The sequence below is a fragment of the Oncorhynchus clarkii genome, unplaced genomic scaffold (genome assembly GCF_045791955.1).
Source record: "Oncorhynchus clarkii lewisi isolate Uvic-CL-2024 unplaced genomic scaffold, UVic_Ocla_1.0 unplaced_contig_13633_pilon_pilon, whole genome shotgun sequence".
In the NCBI taxonomy this organism is placed as follows: Eukaryota; Metazoa; Chordata; class Actinopteri; order Salmoniformes; family Salmonidae; genus Oncorhynchus; species Oncorhynchus clarkii.
This window is the reverse complement of record NW_027261082.1, coordinates 52,903-73,456: the sequence shown is the minus strand read 5'-3', so window position 1 is coordinate 73,456 and position 20,554 is coordinate 52,903. Positions and strand designations below refer to the sequence as shown.

Here is a 20,554-nt window from a genome sequence, read left to right as displayed (position 1 = left end):
GTCTTCTCCTCCTCCACTTTGTCTGTGGGCTTCTCTGCTCTGTCTGTTTGTTTCTCAGCTGTTACTGTTACCTTTCCAACATGGGCTGTCTTCTCCTCGTCAGACTGTGTTTCCATCTTGTCAAATGTGTTCGACTTCACCAATGTCTCCTGTTTTTCTGGGGTCTTCTCCACTTTTTCAATACTCTGTTCTTTCTGTTCTGTCTTCTCAGGTGTTTCCACCTTATCCATCTTCTCTACCTTTTCAGTCTTCTCATCCTTATCCATCTTCTCAGTTTTTTCTTCTTTTTCGGTCTTTTGCACCATATCCATCTTCTCTACCTTGTCAGTCTTCTTGTCCTTGTCCATTTTATCCATCTTCTCTGATTTCTCTTCTTCATCTGTGTTTTCTGCCTTATCTGTTGGCTCCAGCTTTTCTGTTTTCTCTGCCTTGTCCATTTTATCTATCTTCTCTTCTTTGTCCAGTGGGACTGCGTACTCCACCTTCACTGACGCTTCAGTCTTCGCAGTCGTATCCTTCTTCTCCACTTTGTCTAGTTTATTGAGCATCTTAAATTGGTCCAACTTCTCGAAGTTGTCCATCTTGTCCTCTTTCTCTAGTTTGTCCATCTTATTGGATTTTACTGTGTGAGAGAGAGAAAGGGAGAGAGAGAGAGCGAGAGAGAGAGAAAACACAACATATTTTAGAACCATACCGATCATGTGAATGAAGTGTCATGACTCTCTCTCCTTGCTGAGGATTAAAGGTGCCAGATCAGGATTAAAGGTGCCAGATCAGGATTAAAGGTGCCAGATCAGCTCGGCACATGGCTGACAGATAGCTTTTATAACGAACACCCCAAGACAGAAGAAGGCTATAACTAAGAAGGACATTGTGACCTCTGGTAGACAACCTGAGACTTATATCGAACCACTTCCCATAGACGGTTAGAGTAGTTTCAACAGAGAAAGACATCTATGTGTAAATATATATTGCATTTCTAATTCGAATGAGCGGTTGTTAGGGTGTAAGTATTCTGGTTACGGTGAGCGTAGTTTCCAAATGTATGTACGATAAGATGACTCTTTGTCTCTCCCTCTCCTTACATACCCCGCTCTTTCCATTGCGTAACCAAACGGTCATGCTTTTGTTAGTCCACTAGGGACCTGTTTTCATTGTATTATATATGTAATCAATAACCTATGCTGTGTGTTTACATATTCTGTGTGATGATTTAGTTAGTTTGTAAAGAAATAATTAAGCCAATTTGTGTATTGCTGATTCACCACTTAGGTTAAGGTTTGTGCAGATATCCAACAATTACGCAACGTTCAGAATGAGACTGATGAGGTAATAATTAATAATTGACTGTTATTGATGTAAGAGATCTGTATATCTTTAGAGTTTAAGTCGGGAGACAGTAACTCGTTAAACAACTTTTCCCGTGGTGCCCCAAATTCCTAATGAGTTGATTGTTACATGATTAATTCAATCGAGTGATAATTAAAAGTAGTAGGTAATTATTCGACAAATAGCAGTCATCAGATTAATGACAGTCACGTCACGACAGAAGTCATCATCAAATGCCTTGCTGACCTCAAAGATTGACCTCAAGTACCACCACAGAACAGGGCAGATGACCAAACTGGATGACAAACATTTTAAGTGATTAACCACAATACACACGCACACAATATCCTTTAATCAGGACTCAATCATGGACACTCTTACTGACAGTTGTGGCTGCTTCACGTGATGTATTGTTGTCTCTACCTTCTTGCCTTTGTGCTGTTACTTTGCCACCATGTTGTTGTCATGTTGTGTTAATACCATGCTGTGTTGTCATGTGTTGCTGCCATGCTATGTCGTTGTCTTAGGTCTCTCTTTATGTGGTGTTGTGTTGTCTCTCCTGTCGTGATGTGTGTTTTGTCTTTTTATATTGTATTTTTATTTTTAATCCCAGGCCCCCGTCTCCGCAGGAGGCCTTTTTCCTTTTGGTAGGCCGCCATTATAAATAACAAGTTGTTCTTAACTGACTTGCCTATTGCCTAGTTAAATAAAATAAATATGATAAATAGTCCCAAAGGGCAAAGGTCAAAGGCTTTCAAAAAACAAACTCTACTGAATTTGGAACAAGTGGATATTTAATAATGCAACTATCAGATGAATCAACAGCTAATTAAAATGTGGGGACTGGAATTATCCTGTGGGCTCAGCTCGATTTAGAGATGGCCTTTGACCCTGGCAATCAAACCAATCAGCAGAGCTGAGGCAAAACCACAACCAAAATGACCATGACCATCTCTTAAGGTCCATCTCTCAATATTGTCATGGACAGAGAGACAGACTCCCAGACAGATAGAAAAATTCACACACAATTATTGCGTTCCTAAAACATGTATGTATGCACCAACACAAACCTACGCAGTTACACATATACCAGCCTACACGAAGACATACAACTACTTCCATTTCATTTAGGCTACATATTGCACTAGTACAGTACATAGTGTCACCTTCATTCTACAAACCATACAGTATCTTGAAGTGTTCTGAGTAAAGAACAAAATCTTTATCTTCACAGGGGAAAAAGTGGCAGTGGTTTTTAAAGACCCTTTGGTCACTGCAAATGTTTTATGATGCTCTGCTTGTCTAATTAAGTATGGTCTTCTAGTAAAATATGGCTTGTCTAATTAAGTATGGTCTTCTAGTAAAATATGGCTTGTCTAATTAAGTATGGTCTTCTAGTAAAATATGGCTTGTCTAATTAAGTATGGTCTTCTAGTAAAATATGGCTTGTCTAATTAAGTATGGTCTTCTAGTAAAATATGGCTTGTCTAATTAAGTATGGTCTTCTAGTAAAATATGGCTTGTCTAATTAAGTATGGTCTTCTTGTAAAATATGGCTGTGAGCGTGAAGCAGGCAGGCCGGTCTGTCTGTCTGTCCTTCTGCATTAGACCCAGGGCTGGACACACTGAGATATGGCGGCACAGTCACCCAGAGAAAGCCTAATTAGCATTGTCACATCAGCTGAAACAAGCTCTGCAGCCTTGACACTTTCAATGGAGGGACAAGACCCGACTAAGCCTTGGGTAGAATATGGGTGGAATAGGTCATCAAGAGGACACACAATCACCATATCCCAAATCTAACAAACTCAACAGAATGTTCTAGCAATGTGCAGTATGTGAAACACACAAACTCACATTTACCACTCTTTTTTCCTGGACATATCCCTGAAGCTCTGCCCCCTTCCATCCCCCTGACTGGCAACGTCCCCCTCTCCAGAAGCGGGTCCCATCCCTCACCCACCCTCATTACAGGGCAGGCCATCTGGGGTACTGGCCCGCTCCACACCACAGGAGAAATTAGTGGCCTCAGGCCCTAACGTTTCCACAACACCTCGGGCCCTAAACCCTAACGTTCCCGAGATTTCCCACAACACCTCAGTCCCTGAACACTAATGTTCCCACAACGTCTCAGGCCCTGAACCCTAACGTTCTCTAATGTTCCCACAATGTGTCAGGCCCTAACGTTCCCTAATGTTCCCACAATGCCTCAGGCCCTGAACCCTAACGTTCCCTAATGTTCCCACAATGCCTCAAGCTCTGATCCCTAACCTTCCCTAAGGTTCCCACAATGCCTCAGGCTCTAGCTGTAGGACTAACAATAGTTACTGCCAGTAGGTGACAGAAAGGCCATGTGTTAGTGTATCTTATGTTTACTATACTGACCTGAGGATACAGAGCTAAAGGGCTGATGACATTACACAGTTGGACAGGAGAATTACCTAATGGAACCAATACACCAAGAAATCTAAAATGCAAAGAGCAAATAGCTCCTTCATGTTTAAATAGACCCGTATCTTCATGGCTAAATAACCAACTAAATCAATATGATTCTAGGGGTTTGTGGAGTAATACAGAAATGCATACTATTTCAGCTGTGCAGTGTGTCAGCTACAACCCAGTAAAACAGCTCATCCACTACATACCATGGATGAGATATCGTTGACTGTCATATTTCCATCCTATAACCCCCCCCCCCCCCATTTGCTTAAAAGTCTATTAGCTCCATACACTGTTATGAGATCTGAAATGAGCCATTTTGAAAAGTCTCAGTATAATCAGCCAGAGCAAAGCCCAGATGATTTGTGTGAGAGGAAGCAGGACGGTCCACTTACCACCTGACCCTACTTCAATTACTGCACACCTGAAACCCCTACCTTTGGTAATACGTCTCCAATTGTTTTGTCGAAGCACCCAAATGAGCAATTAGAGAGCAACGGGCTGTCTGAAGTGGGGGATCGTGGAGCAAGGGGGGATAGAGAGGGGGAGGAGACCCATGTTGAGTCAACAGAAAAACCTATTGCTAGCGGAGACGCCTTACATGACCATATATGGTGCTCCACAAACTTCAGAAGAGGAGAACTGAGGAAAAACAGAGAAACCAATAGGTGGACTAATTAATTAACCTCTTGAAACTATGGGGGCGCTATTTCATTATTGGATAAAAAAACGTGCCCGTTTTAAGCGCAATATTTTGTCACGAAAAGATGCTCGGCTATGCATATAATTGACAGCTTTGGAAAGAAAACACTCTGACGTTTCCAAATCTGCAAAGATATTGTCTGTGAGTGCCCCAGAACTGATGCTACAGGCGAAACCAAGATGAAACTTCAAACAGGAAGTGAGCAACATTTTTGAGGCGCTGTTTTCCATTGTCTCCTTATATGGCTGTGAATGCGCCAGGAACGAGCCTACACTTTCTGCCGTTTCCCTAAGGTGTCTGCAGCATTGTGACGTATTTGTAGGCATATCATTGGAAGATTGGCCATAAGAGACTACATTTACCAGATGTCCGCCCGGTGTCCTTTGTCGAAATTGGTGCGTAATCTTCAGCTGCAAGCATTCTTCCATGGGATTCAGAGGAGAAAGCAGACTTCCACGAACGATATATCATCGAAGAGATATGTGAAAAACATATTATCGATATTATGGAGTTAATTTGGAAAAAAGTTTGGCGTTTTGATGACAGAATTTAATTTTTGTTTTATTTTTATTTTTTTCGGTTTTGAACAAAACGGAGCGATTTCTCCTACACAAAGAATCTTTTTGGAAAAACTGAACATTTGCTATCTAACTGAGTCTCCTCATTGAAAACATCCGAAGTTCTTCAAAGGTAAATTATTTTATTTGAATGCTTTTCTTGTTTTTGTGAAAATGTTGCCCGCTGAATGCTACGCTAAATGCTACGCTAGCTATCAATACTCTTACACAAATGCTTGTTTTGCTATGGTTGAAAAGCATATTTTGAAAATCTGAGATGACAGTGTTGTTAACAAAAGGCTAAGCTTGAGAGCTAGCATATTTATTTCATTTCATTTGCGATTTTCATGAATAGTTAACGTTGCGTTATGGTAATGAGCTTGAGGCTGTATTCACGATCCCGGATCCGGGATGGCTAGTATCAAGATTAAGACCCAAATCCAGTCAGACTACACAATATAGTAATTTGGCGGGTGCTTAAATTTGTCCTACTTCACACATGTACCAGTGTGTATTATATACATACATGTGTGGATTGGAAGTGTGGCACATCGACAGATCTTTTTCACCTTGGGGATTCGAACTAGCAACCTTTCGATGACTGTCCCAACACACTGCTAGGCTACCTGCCACCCACGACAAGACAAAGAGAATTGAAGTAGACAAGGCAGGACGACTTGAGGCTTCGTCTCTATAGTCCACAGCACAAACAACGATGAGCTTTAAAGAACATGTCTGAATAAATCACATATAAACTTGATATCTTACTTAGCGAAGATATTTGATATCCAATGTGCTCCTTTCACCCCCACCTCTCTAAACAACCTCATCAACTGTGCTCCATTTTCATGTCATATTCACCAGGTAATGGATGAATACCAACAGAGGTGATCTGTGGAGTACTACGAGAACTTTGGGACCTAGAAATCCGCTGAAGCCAACACACTCCTCAACAGCCAGCTCTGTGTCTCAGTCTCCCCATTCACTGAACAGCAAGGGTAAAAAGGTAAACAGGCAGCCATTTCTTAACCCTTCAGTAGAAGGACGTTAATAAATCATGAATAGAGCATCTGATTAGAATCATCCATCACTCCTAGGGTCTATGAGGCTGATATCATTGTGAGGGAAGTCATTATCTGGAGATGTGATGACATTGTGGCGGTCACGTGTGAAGCCATTATATACAGTTCCAGTCAAAAGGGTTGTTCTATATTTTTACTCTTTTATACATTGTAGAATAATAGTGGAGAAATCAACACTATGAAATAACACATATGGAATCATGTAGTAACCCCAAAAAAGAATTAAACAAATCAAAATATATTTTATATTTTAGATTCTTCAAAGTAGCCACCCTTTGCCTTGATGACAGCTTTGCACACTCTTGGCATTCTCTCAACCAGCTTCACCTGGAATGCTATTCCAACAGTCTTGAAGGAGTTCCCACATATGCTGAGCACTTGTTGGTTGCTTTTCCTTCACTCTGTGGTCTAACTCATCCCAAACCATCTCAATTGGGTTGAGGTCGGGTAATTGTGGAAGCCAGGTCATCTGATGCAGCACTCCATCACTCTCCATCTTGGTCAAAAAGCCCTTAGACACACCTCAATCTCTATTAAGGTGGCTAAACAGCATTGAATCCATTTTTTGACCCTTGCATTTTTTTTTATGAGAGGTGATAAAAAAAAAACATGACAGAGATACTAACATCTTCACGTGGATGTTGAGCCCATTGGCTACTTCAAGTACCATCATTGCATCAGATGAGGAAACCCCACTTGCCACCAGAAAATGTCAACGTTAACTATGAGGAAACCCAAAACTGGGATACTTGACTACCCGCTACAACACTGACACTCAAAACTACCAATGAATATTCTGACTACTTTCTTGGCTATTTCTTTCTGGTTCCTCAGATGACTAGATCAATCCTCAAGGCAAACATAGTCTCATTAAAAGACAGTCATTACACCTCCAGCTCACCTGGAAAGCCTTCCAAAGGAATGATCCCCCTCAGCGACACATCAAGGAAGCTGCTGGCCATCCATAGAATGTCTGGAGTGATTTAGTGAGAGTGGACGCCATGGAGTTTCATTGCATTCAGCTGTCAAATAAAGGAGCCATTCTTCTTCATGCTGAAAGCTGCTCATTTGGTGTGTGACTCAAGTGTGGATCTGATCACCACAAAGGCTTATATTCAACAAGGCAACTTCAAAAAGGCAGAAATAAATTAAAAACCCAGGCAATTAATCAAAAGTAATTCCATATGGTGTCAGGCTGGACAGTCAGCTTTTGGAAGGACTTAGGCATCATCTACTGAACACTGTATACTGGCATGACACTAGACATACACACACAAGGATGATCCACATTAATCATGGCAATGCTTACTGCAGGCGTCATCAACTAAATTCAGATTTTTTTTTCTGGAGCGGTCAGGGGCCCAAAATAAATCGATTGCAACAATGCTCAAACAGATGAAATGTTTCACTGAAACATCATCCTCTATTGGGTGTGGGAATACTTTGGGAACAGATTTCCCAAATTAAAATCACATGGAGCTGATTGGCTGGTGTTTTAAATTTTATTTTTTTTATATGTCCAATAAATAAAACAATTTGCTCAGAAAACTTAGGGGGCCAAATAAAATCACCCAAGGTCCAAATACAACTAGTGGGCCGCCAGTTGGGGAACACTGACTTACTGGGTCCTCTGCCCTCTGGATTGGAGTTATTTATCTCTCTGACACACACACACACACACACACACACACACACACACACACACACACACACACACACACACACACACACACACACACACACACACACACACACACACACACACACACACACACACAGCACAGTTACTGCACCGCATCCTTCATGGCAAGACAGGTCATTGCATAGGACTTTTCTAATCTACGATGTGACAGACATCAGGAAAGGTCAGGAAAGTGTTGATAAAAGCATTCAGAAATAATTTAGACCCCATTCCCTTTTCCACATTTTGTTACGTTACAGGTGTGCCAAGCTTGTAGCGTCATACCCAAGAAGACTCGAGGCTGTAATCTCTGCCAAAGGTGCTTCAACAAAGTACTAGGCAAAGGGTCTGAATACTTATGGAAATGTGTTTTATTTTTATTTTTTATTTTATACATTTGCTCAAAATTCTGTAAACCTGCTTTTGCTTTGTCAGTATGGGGTATTGTGTGTAGGTTGATGTGGGGGAAAAACAATTTAATACATTTTATAATAAAGTTGTAACTTAACAAAATGTGGAAAAAGTGAAGGGGTCTGAATACTCTCCGAATGCACTGTAAGCGTTGATAACATATGAACCTAAAGTCTCTATTACATCCAGGCCTCCATCAAATCAAATCGAGCTTCATAGAGCACCTTTCAGGCATGAATGCAACATAACACGCTACACGGTTACAAGCCTAGTGAAATAAAGGTCAAATAAAACAAGGAAAAAAGGAAAAATTGTTTGTTTTGGCTCCAACAACAAGTACTTCTCTTGATTTAGCTGGAGGGAGTTGTGAGCCATCCAAGTATTTAAATTACTAATACAGTCTAATCATTTATCTGTGGAGCTAAAAAGGGATTCGATCTTGCAACCTTTCAGTTATTAGTCCAACGCTCTAACCACTAGGCTACCTGCCACCCTCATATAGTAGTACACTGTGGCCTTGGTACCAGCATATAGACCATATATGCCAGCAGCATACAGCCAGCAGCATACATACAATATGCCAGCAGCATAATGACAAGAGGAGTTATTCACCCAGTCAGATATAGAGGAGTTATTTACCCAGTCAGATATAGAGGATATATTCACCCAGTCAGATATAGAGGAGTTATTTACCCAGTCAGATATAGAGGAGTTATTAACCCAGTCAGATATAGAGGAGTTATTAACCCAGTCAGATATAGAGGAGTTATTTACCCAGTCAGATATAGAGGATTTATTCACCCAGTCAGATATAGAGGAGTTATTAACCCAGTCAGATATAGAGGAGTTATTAACCCAGTCGGATATAGAGGAGTTATTAACCCAGTCAGATATAGAGGAGTTATTTACCCAGTCAGATATAGAGGAGTTATTTACCCAGTCAGATATAGAGGAGTTATTAACCCAGTCAGATATAGAGGAGTTATTTACCCAGTCAGATATAGAGGAGTTATTTACCCAGTCAGATATAGAGGAGTTATTAACCCAGTCAGATATAGAGGAGTTATTTACCCAGTCAGATATAGAGGAGTTATTTACCCAGTCAGATATAGAGGAGTTATTAACCCAGTCAGATATAGAGGAGTTATTTACCCAGTCAGATATAGAGGAGTTATTTACCCAGTCAGATATAGAGGAGTTATTAACCCAGTCAGATATAGAGGAGTTATTTACCCAGTCAGATATAGAGGAGTTATTTACCCAGTCAGATATAGATGAGTTATTTACCCAGTCAGATATAGATGAGTTATTCACCAAGTCAGATATAGAGGATTTATTTACCCAGTCAGATATAGAGGAGTTATTAACCCAGTCAGATATAGAGGCGTTATTAACCCAGTCAGATATAGAGGATTTATTTACCCAGTCAGATATAGTGTAATGCCAAGAGGATTTAGTCAATAAATTGTTTACTATCCATTTTCCTTTCTTTATGTGCCAGCAAGTGTTTGCATATAGACCATTGGTAATGTTACCATGGCTACGTTCAGTTGAAAAACGTTCTAGAACGTTGCAGATAGAAATGCCCTGAAGAGAGCCAAAGTTGTTCCTTATTCAACATGTTAGAGAGGCATGTTTGTTCTACATAGCATATTTCTATCAGAACGTTCCAAAACATTGATTCCTGCTGAATGCACCCCAAGGTTGTTAGCTACAGTCAGCGAATGAGGTAACATGACTGAACAAGGTTTATCCTAAACAAACTGTTAATGGTCCGGTCCGATACGTTTTATTAATGTAAAATGTGGTCCACCAATGCATGATAGAAAGTAAAAACTGTATATTTTCAACGATTTCTCTGAGGAAAAGAGGGAGACTTGGCTAGTACATTGGCTACAGAACATGGCTATGAAATGTAGTGGAGAAAAGTGCGAGGGTTGAACGAGACTACAAATTCATACACTTTTCTATACTCAAGGGAGAGAAAAATATAGCTACAGTAGACTGTTGTTTTACTATTAAACTCAATTCCGTTATTGTTTTTAATTTCGTAAAGCAGCTTGTGTTTCTTAACCAGGCGAATGGTATCTAACTAGAAGACTGGTGGGGACTGGTTAGCTACGAGGAAGCAAGAGAGTCGCCTGTGTGATGTGTAATCGGAGGTGGAGCCGGAGCAGAGCCTTTCTGCCCACACTCATCGCTTGCTCCCCGCAGCTCACAAGCTGATGTAGGCTGGGCGTTCCGGGTGTGGCGTGTCCTTCCCACTGCTGAACAGAACATCTGTGCTGCTAATATTAATTGTGCTTATCACTGAAAAGCTCTCAATCTTTTCAAAACTCTTGGTCAGTCCACTTAGTAGTCAGAATTTAGTCACAGAGATAATATAGTCTCGTCTCCGTGAACTGAAATCAATAATAATTTTCCTTATTAAGTTATAGTTTTTTTTAGGGACTATTTAGTCAGCCATAGTCTCGTCAATTGCCACTGAAAAATAGGTGTGACTAATATTTTAGTCACTATTTTTGTTGACGAAATGAACACTGGCACACACAAGACCAGAAATAAACAAACAGAAGCGTTTACAAAAACACATCTACATGAAAAAGCCTTGCACAGAAGCGTTTACAAAACGCTACAGAGCGCTCCCTAAAACATTAGAAGACACAGTCATTATTCTGTTTAGTAGAAGATAATGAGTGGAACATTGTATGACAATTATCTGCTTCGTTCTGGGGGTAAACATCCCAGTATGACTCCAAGTCATGAAGAAAGACACTGAAGTAATTCAAAATGACAGCAGCATGTAAAATGACTGGAGCTTGTTTGTGTTTAAGTTCCTTTGTCTCTCCTCCAGCCTCATCGCCTAATCACTCTCTCCAAACAGGGAGAGGGAGAGGGAACCAAGGGAGCCAGTACAAATACATCTAGGCAGATGCTTAGACTGGGCCAGACACATGTTTCACTCTCCATAGGACCAGACAGGGCAAATCTGCTAATTGATATTCCCTACACTGCCGTTGGGGAGCCAAGGTGAATACCTGAACAGAGCTAGCCGGCCTGCATGTGCGTGAATTCATGAAAGTGCATGCGCCACATGAATACCCTATGTGCGCAAACTGCCTTTGAAAGGTCCTAGTCAAGCCAGCGCACACTCAATCAAGGTAACACGCACACACTGAATCAGTCAGACTGGTGGTATCAGCTCAGTTGTGAATCAGACAGACTGGTGGTATCAGCTCAGTTGTGAATCAGACAGACTGGTGGTATCAGCTCAGTTGTGAATCAGACAGACTGGTGGTATCAGCTCAGTTGTGAATCAGACAGACTGGTGGTATCAGCTCAGTTGTGAATCAGACAGACTGGTGGTATCAGCTCAGTTGTGAATCAGACAGACTGGTGGTATCAGCTCAGTTGTGAATCAGACAGACTGATGGTATCAGCTCAGTTGTGAATCAGACAGACTGGTGGTATCAGCTCAGTTGTGAATCAGACAGACTGGTGGTATCAGCTCAGTTGTGAATCAGACAGTGATGCACCATCTCCTGATACACATTATTAGAGCCTGACCGAAATGGGATTTTTGGGTCTGACACTGATTTTAGTGAGGCAAAAGTCACCGATTAAGGATATATGTGTCGATATATTGTTTTTTAAAGGTGGAATGAAAAACAGACCTTTTTAACACTAATTATGCTCCAAATGATGAACATATATTCTAAATTATGATTTCTTAATTAACATTATTTAAGAACATTTTATTTCTGGTTTACATGATAACCACCAACAAGAAACTATATTCTCTATAAATACAAAACACCTGTTCAGTTTATCTTCTTAGGTACAACTTAAAGATGTGTCTATCTAAGGCAGTGGATAAGAATCCAGATGTGTCTGTGCTGAAGCACCACAAGCACACTAATAAACCAGAAGGCCTGAATGAATTCAACTTTGTCTGAAAGTAAATCTGAAACTGCACTGTTGACAAGTACACAACCTACTGCATGCAGTGAAATGGAGTAACTTGCAGTTCGTAATGCCACCACTAGATGTCAGCGTCAACATTTGAGTAGATTCGAACCAGTGCTTAACAACAGTCAAAGGTCATGTAAACAGACGTATTTATGATTCTATGTATATAATATCGCCGATTTATGTGTGGAATAAAGACCGATACAAATTTTTCGTTGAAAGACTAATATTGGCTGATAATATTGGTCAACCGATTTATCGGTCACACAATCTGGGCCATCTGCAATCTGCAGTGCCAGACAGCATCACCTACCCTCCAATGTGGTGAAAGGGTTGGTACCCATGCTTTCACCAAAGCCGGTGCCAAGGTTGGTGCTCTTACCCGCTCCAAAGCCGGTGCCCAGGTTTGTGTCCATGCCCAGGCCGGGGCCTGTCCCGTTCAAAGCCTGACTGCTGAGGGGTACAGGCAGCAGCACGTCCTGCTCCTTGTCTGCCCCCATCCCCTCCATGATGCCCTCTAGAGGCGAGGTGCCCCCACAGTCTCTCATTGGGGGGAAGGGCAAGAGGTTTAAGGTGGGGTCTTGGTCCTGCCTCAGGTCGGAGCGGGTGGCACCTGCAGCGGACATGGTGGGGGGCGCCTGGTCGTCCGCCACCGTCATTGAGCGCTTCATGGTGGAGTGGGGGGAGCGGCGCGGGGCGCCCATGGACGATGTCAGCTCGTCCAGCCCAGCACCAGGGTAATGGTCAGGCAGCTCCAGGCTAGAAGGTACTGAGAGGTGGGAACACTCAGACATGGTCCGACGCATGGCCTTCCGCTGCTGTTCAGCACGTCCCATGAAACACGGCGCAAGTTTCACCTCCTCCTCTTCTTCCTCGTTCTCCTCCGAGGAGCCCTCGGCCATTTGACGGCCACCTAGTGCTGACATGCTGTCCTCGTCCTCCCTCTCCAGGTAGTTGTCATTGACAACCCCGATGACACAATAATTAGTGACGCCAGTATTCTGGGGTGGAAGGGTCTCGGGGTTCCACGCTCCGGTGCTGTCTGGGCCTGGTTTTAGCGAGCTAGAGGGCGAGGGTATGTCCATGCGTCTGGCTGGGGAACCAGGTACGGGGGGCAGTAGGACACCGTTGTTCCCATAGCCCATGGGGGAGGGGGAGGAAGACACTGGGCTTTCTGGACTCTCCCCGGCACTGTCTAACCCAGGAAAGCCCCCCCTGCCGGGTACCTTACGATCCGCATCCATGCCACCGCCTGCTGGAGGGTCAAAGAAGCACAGCTTGTCCTCATCTGTGAGTCCTGTGGCCCCTCCGAAACTCCTGGGGGGGCCCATGTCTCCATGCTGCCAGTCCCAGGCCTGGGTGGCAGGGGCCACGGAGGGGACCTTACACAGTTCGCTGTACTCCGAAAACGGAGAACCAGGCTGCTGGTTGGAGAGAGAAGACATGCTTTCCCTCCTTTCTCACACTCACTCTTGATTTTTTTCCTCAGGGTACGATTCTTTGTCCTCTCTTTGTTTCCTTTCCTCTGTGGGTCTGTTGTTCCTGCTGGTTAGGATGCACAGGTGGGTTCTGTCTCGGCTGCAATAGGGGCAGTGATGAGAGCGAGCGTGTGTGTGTGGTGGAGCCTCTCTGTGTGTGCTTCTTCGCTCTCAATCGACCAGGAGGAAGAGGAGACTGAGACTGTAAACTGGATGTGCTGCCCTTTCTCTCTCTCCTCCCTCACTCTCTCTCTCTTTCCCTCCTCAATCTCCATCTCGCTCGCCCTCCACCCTTTCCATCTCTCTCCCTCCTCTCCCTCCTCTCTCTCTCTCTCTCTCTCTCTCACTTCCAGTCTTTTGCATGGCTATTGGTCATGTGACTAGTGTGGGTTCTCATTGGCTGCTGCTGACTCACAGCTCCCTGCCCCTGTAGTGGAGCATTCATCCCCCTCCTCTCTTTTTTCTCTCTTTTTTTCCCTTTCTACCCCCCACTCCACCTCTCTCCCCCTCTTCCATACTCCTCCCTAGGCAACCTGCGCTTACAGTGATAGTGAGGGGTATGGCACACACACCTAGGGAGATGTGAGTGAGGTCTGGGGCGGCTGCTTTAGGGGAGTATGAGCCTAGAACAGCAAAGTGATCCATATCTGGGTAACATCTATTTGACCTCTTTCTGTGTCTTTCCACCTCACTTTCCCGCTTTGAAACTTACACACCCTCACTGTGTATCTCTGAGCCAGACAGACAGTAGTGTACCCTGACAGAGGCCTCTGTTGAGCAGTGCCAAAGTCTAGAGTGAGAGAGAGAGGGGGAGAGATTTATGAATGTACGTGTCTGTGTGTAGGCGTGTTTAGGTATGTGTGTGGTTAATTCAGGTTCAATTTCAATTTGCGGCATTACTAAAGGCAAAATGAGAAACTGGAGTACGGTACACAACATCAGTCCACTTCCTGATTTAAAACATACCATTATGTGTTTGTATACCCGTAAACATTAGATACCAGTCGGTTAAGGTTAGGTCAGTAGCGCCACAGAGTGACAGTTACAGCCAAAATGACAGTTCTGACTGGAACAAATTTCCGTCCTTGGATTGTGTGAAGCTTCTGTGGCTTCGAACAAAATAGACAGATTGTCCTCAGAGAGAGACTGTTTCTGTACAGCCTTCATCTTTGGTTTAAGAGACGACCCTGATGGCATCTCGGTCGCCATCGCGACCGTCGCCCCCGGTTACCAAAGGAACAAGTCTCTCCCACCAAACATGTGTTCGCTGCTCACCACAAAAACACCAACAAACAGAAACACACACACGAACACACAGGGCTCGACCAGTATTCCAGTGCCCCAGCAGTAATGAGGCCGTGTTACACTAGCTTCAGTACGGTGCTCTGACAGGAGAGACAGGAACACAATGAGACAGATCAGATCAGTGGGACACAAACAATTCAGATGCTAATCACAAGCCGAGTAGCTACCATAAGCAAAATGGCTGCCTACTCAATAGCATGGTGAATGAAGCAAACTACACTGAACAAAAATATAAACGCAACATGGAAAGTGTTGGTCACTTTAACCATATCTACATGTACATACTACCTCAATCAGCCTGACTAACCGGTGTCTGCATGTAGCCTCTCTACTGTATATAGCTTGTCTACTGTATATAGCCTCACTACTGTATATAGCCTCACTACTGTATATAGCCTGTCTATTGTATATAGCCTCTCTACTGTATATAGCCTCGCTACTGTATATAGCCTCTCTACTGTATATAGCCTCACTACTGTATGTAGCCTCTCTACTGTATATAGCCTCTCTACTGTATATAGCTTCACTACTTTATATAGCCTGTCTATTGTATATAGCCTCTCTACTGTATATAGCCTCACTACTGTATGTAGCCTCTCTACTGTATATAGCCTCTCTACTGTATATAGCCTCACTACTGTATATAGCCTGTCTATTGTATATAGCCTCTCTACTGTATATTTCCTCACTACTGTATATAGCCTCTACTGTATATAGCCTCTCTACTGTATGTAGCCTCACTACTGTATATAGCCTCACTACTGTATATAGCCTCTCTACTGTATATAGCCTCACTACTGTATATAGCCTCGTTACTGTATATAGCCTGTCTATTGTATATAGCCTCTCGACTGTATATAGCCTGTCTACTGTATGTAGCCTGTCTACTGTATATAGCCTCACTACTATATGTAGCCTCTCTACTGTATGTAGCCTCTCTACTGTATATAGCCTCGCTACTGTATATAGCCTCTCTACTGTATATAGCCTCTCTACTGTATATAGTCTCACTACTGTGTATAGCCTGTCTACTGTCTATAGCCTCTCTACTGTATATAGTCTCGCTACTGTATATAGCCTCGCTACTGAATATAGCCTCTCTACTGTATATAGCCTGTCTACTGTATATAGCCTGTCTACTGTATATAGCCTCTACTGTATATAGCCTGTCTACTGTATGTAGCCTGTTTACTGTATATAGCCTCTCTACTGTAGGTAGCCTCTCTACTGTAAATAGCCTCTCTACTGTATATAGCCTCTCTACTGTATATAGCCTGTCTACTGTATATAGCCTGTCTACTGTATATAGCCTCTCTACTGTTTATAGCCTCTCTACTGTATATAGCCTGTCTACTGTATATAGCCTCTACTGTATATAGTCTCGCTACTGTATATAGCCTCGCTACTGAATATAGCCTCGCTACTGAATATAGCCTCTCTACTGTATATAGCCTCTCTACTGTATATAGCCTCTCTACTGTATATAGCCTGTCTTTTTACTGTTGTTTTATTTATTTTCCTACCCATTGTTCATCTAATACATTTTTTGCACTATTGGTTAGAGCCCGTAAGTAAGCATTTCACTGTAAGGTTTTAAGCTAGAGTTCATATAAGGAAATCAGGAAATCACCTGTTGTATTTGGCGCAAGTGACAAATAAACTTTGATTTGATTTGTGCTGGGGACAATAAAAGGCCACTTTAAAATGTGCAGTTTTGTCACACAACACATTGCCACAGATATCTCAAGTTTTCAGGGAGCGTGCAATTGGCATGCTGTCTGCAGGAATGTCCACCAGAGTTGCTGCCAGAGTATTGAATGTTAATTTCTCTACCATAAGCCGCCTCCAATGTTTTTCTAGAGAATTTGGCAGTACATCCAACCGGCCTCACAATCGCAGACCACGCATAACCTGCCAGCCCAGGACTTTCCCATCCATTCTTCACCTGCAGGATTGTCTGAGAGATATATCTGGGCTATTTCTGTCTGTAATAAAGTCCTTTTGTGGGGAAAAACTCATTCTGATTGGCTGGGCCTGGCTTCCTATTAGGTGGGGCCTGGCTGCCAAGTGGGTGGGTCTATGCACTCCCAGGCCCACCCATGGCTGCACCCTTGCTCAGTCATGTGAAATCCATAGATTAGGGCCTAATTAATTCATTTACATTCACTGATTTCCTTATGTGAACTCTAGCCTAAAATCTTTGAAATTGTTACATGTTATATTTTTGTTCAGTATATATACACTTGCTATGTGAAAAAACAAGACTGTTTTTGGATACAGTACTTTGCATGATTCATCAATTTGTTTAACAAGCAATATCAACCATTCATGATCACATCAGAGTTGCTCACTGTACGTTGTGGTGGTGTCCTGTACCTGAGTGCATCAACAGCTGAGCCTGGTATACATTAGTATAGTAGAGTATTGTAGTGTAGTATTGTATAGTGCAGTATTGTGGAGTGGAAATATAGTATAGTAGAGTATAGTATAGTACAGTGTGGTATTTTGGAGCGGAGTATAGTGTAGTATTGTATAGTGTAGTGTAGTATTGTGGAGCATAGTGTCTTGTAGCATAGTGCAGTATTGTGGGGTGGGGTATTAGCATTGTATAGTGTAGTGGAGTATAGCATAGTGTGGTCTAGTACAGTATTGTATAGTAGAGTATAGCGGTGTGCAGTATAGTACAGTGGAGTATAGTATAGTGGAGTAGTGTGGTATTGTGGAGTAAAGTATAGTGTAGTATTGTGGAGTATGGTATAGTGGAGTATAGTATAGTGGAGTAGTGTGGTATTGTGGAGTAAAGTATAGTGTAGTATTGTGGAGTATGGTATAGTGGAGTATAGTATAGTGGAGTAGTGTGGTATTGTGGAGTAAAGTATAGTGTAGTATTGTGGAGTATGGTATAGTGGAGTATAGTATAGTGGAGTAGTGTGGTATTGTGGAGTAAAGTATAGTGTAGTATTGTGGAGTATGGTATAGTGGAGTATAGTATAGTGGAGTAGTGTGGTATTGTGGAGTAAAGTATAGTGTAGTATTGTGGAGTATAGTATTGTGGAGTATGCTCAGCAAACAGTGGAATAGTAATTTGGATATTTGGGCCATGTCAACCCTGCCGACTCATGCCATGTCGACCCAACCGACTCATGCCATGTCAACCTTGCCGACTCATGCCATGTCAACCCTGCCGACTCATGCCATGTCGACTCTGCCGACTCATGCCATGTCAACCCTGCCGACTCATGTCATGTCGACCCTGCCGACTCATGCCATGTCAACCATGCCGACTCATGCCATGTCAACCCTGCCGACTCATGCCATGTCAACCCTGCCGACTCATGCCATGTCAACCCTGCCGACTCATGCCATGTCAACCCTGCCGACTCATGTCATGTCGAGCCTGCTGACTCATGTCATGTTGACCCTGCCGACTCATGCCATGTCAACTCTGCCGACTCATGCCATGTCGAGCCTGCTGACTCATGTCATGTTGACCCTGCCACATCGCATCCCTCTCTCTCCTAAAGGCGTGACATCCGAGCCCCTCAGGGACAGGAACACAGAGCGCTCCCTCTCTAGTGATGACCTCACTCTGCCTGGCCCGGCTAGGTGGGTGGCTGGACGCACACACGCACACACACACACACACACACACACACACGCACACACACACACACACACACAAAAAGGCCAATTTACATAATCCCGCTGCGCTACTGAGGCATCGTGCCTAATCGACCAATAACAAGGACGGAGAAAAGAAGACATTAAGTAAAGCAAACCATCCAATCATTTCATTTAGCTGTGGACATTTGGAGAAAAGGTGATCGGTAAATCAAATCACATCTCACCTCCTGTTGCACGCGTTTGTCTCAGCTTCATCTCTAACCATAGAAGTCATTGTGAGGTGAAAACGACAGCATGGGGAAAAAGATCGGGCATTTCCAGATTAATCATATCAATGACATATCCTGCAATGTTCCATACCAACAATGGCCACCCTATGCACCGGAGCCTTGTTGTCTTTCACCAGTGAACTACTGTATATACTGAGTATGCTGCAGAGAGGGTGGATAGGTGGCTATTAACTGAGAGAACTGATGAGACTAAAAAAGGGCGTTTATCAAACCCGGTGCCCTACGGAGTATGCAAATAGGCCAATCGGTCAAGCTATTAAACTAGCAACACTCAGTACATTACTCAGAAGGATTGTTATACACAGAGGTTCAATACTTAAAATGTGAGCTGTGAAAGGTTACAGCTGTAAATAAGTGAGAGAGAGAGTGAGAGACAGAGAGACAGTGAGAGACAGAGAGAGAGAGAGCGAGACAGAGAGAGGCAGTGAGAGACAGAGCGAGAGTCAGAGAGAGAGAGAGAGAGAGAGAGAGAGAGCAAGAGTCAGAGATAGAGCGAGAGTCAGAGAGAGAGAGAGTGAGAGAGAGAGACAGTGAGAGACAGAGCGAGAGCGAGAGTCAGAGAGAGAGAGAGAGAGAGAGAGAGAGCGAGAGTCAGAGAGAGCGAGAGTCAGAGAGAGAGAGAGAGTCAGAGAGAGCGAGAGTCAGAGAGAGAGAGAGTCAGAGAGAGCGAGAGTCAGACTACATGGGACTCAGTGTTATTAATGCATTCACTTCTGAGAGAGAAAAATAAAGGGAAGAAAGGTGTGGAGGGAGAGATCAGAAGACAGAGAAGGAGAAAACAAGTGAGGGGAGAGAGAAAGAGAGCCAGTCTTTAGTTGTTTTATTTATATCTCAATCAGTACACCCCTCCCCCTTCCCCCTGCTGTCACACCCCATTGTTTCCTTGGTATCCCCCTCTTCCCAATGTCGCCAAAGCAATTGCCTCCCGTTTCCATGGCAACAGAATCCTTGCCACGGGGCGGCAAACAAGTGGGGGGGGAGTCATCTCGGCAACACAGGGAGCCAGTGGAAGATATGAAGAGAGGAGGGAAGGGGAGAGAAAGCGAGAGAGGTGAGATGGTGGAAGAGGAAGGAGGTGAGATGGTGTGAGGGGGGAAGGGGAGAGGGAGGGAGGGAGAGGGGTGGGAGGGCGAGATGAAGGGAGAGAGGTTGGAGGGCAAGAGGGAAGGAGAGAGGTGAGAGGAGGGAAGGGGAGAGAGAGCGAGAGAGGTGAGATGGTGGAAGAGGAAGGAGGTGAGATGGTGTGAGGGGGGAAGGGGAGAGGGAGGGAGGGAGGGAGAGAGATGGGAGGTGGGAGGGCGAGATGAAGGGAGAGAGGTTGGAGGGCAAGAGGGAGGGAAGGTGAGGGAGTGAGTTGAGAGGGGGAGGGAGAGAGGTGGGAAGGCAAGAGGGAAGTAAGGGGGGGTTGAAATCAACTGGGGGCATATTAAAATATTCAGCATATTAGGCCGTCCTAGTAAATAAGAATATGTTCTTAATAAAATAAATATTATTATCTGCTAAGCTATGAGCTAAGGAGCACACTGCTCAAGGCAATGGTATCTTTCAATGAATCAGTCAGTCTGCTACAGTCTCTGCTGCTAATGCCTATGCAAGTCTGTTAATCCAGCAATGTCTGTGACATGTTGATAGACTAGCCTCCAGCGTTTCAGCTGTAAATAGTTTAGTCTTAGGCTGAGCAGGAAC

The 20,554-nt window shown here is 43.5% G+C and overlaps 1 protein-coding gene across 1 annotated transcript in view; it reads right to left on the bottom strand.

Annotated features, from left to right (window-relative positions):
* The window catches only part of LOC139404698 (microtubule-associated protein 4-like), a gene marked incomplete at its 5' end in the record, with an annotated part of 95,802 nt that overhangs the window by 34,549 nt on the left and 40,699 nt on the right, over positions 1-20,554 (bottom strand). The window contains one exon of the mRNA XM_071147311.1: positions 18-622. Within this exon, the coding sequence (XP_071003412.1) occupies positions 18-622 (605 nt within the window). The remainder of the gene's footprint in view (positions 1-17; positions 623-20,554) is intronic.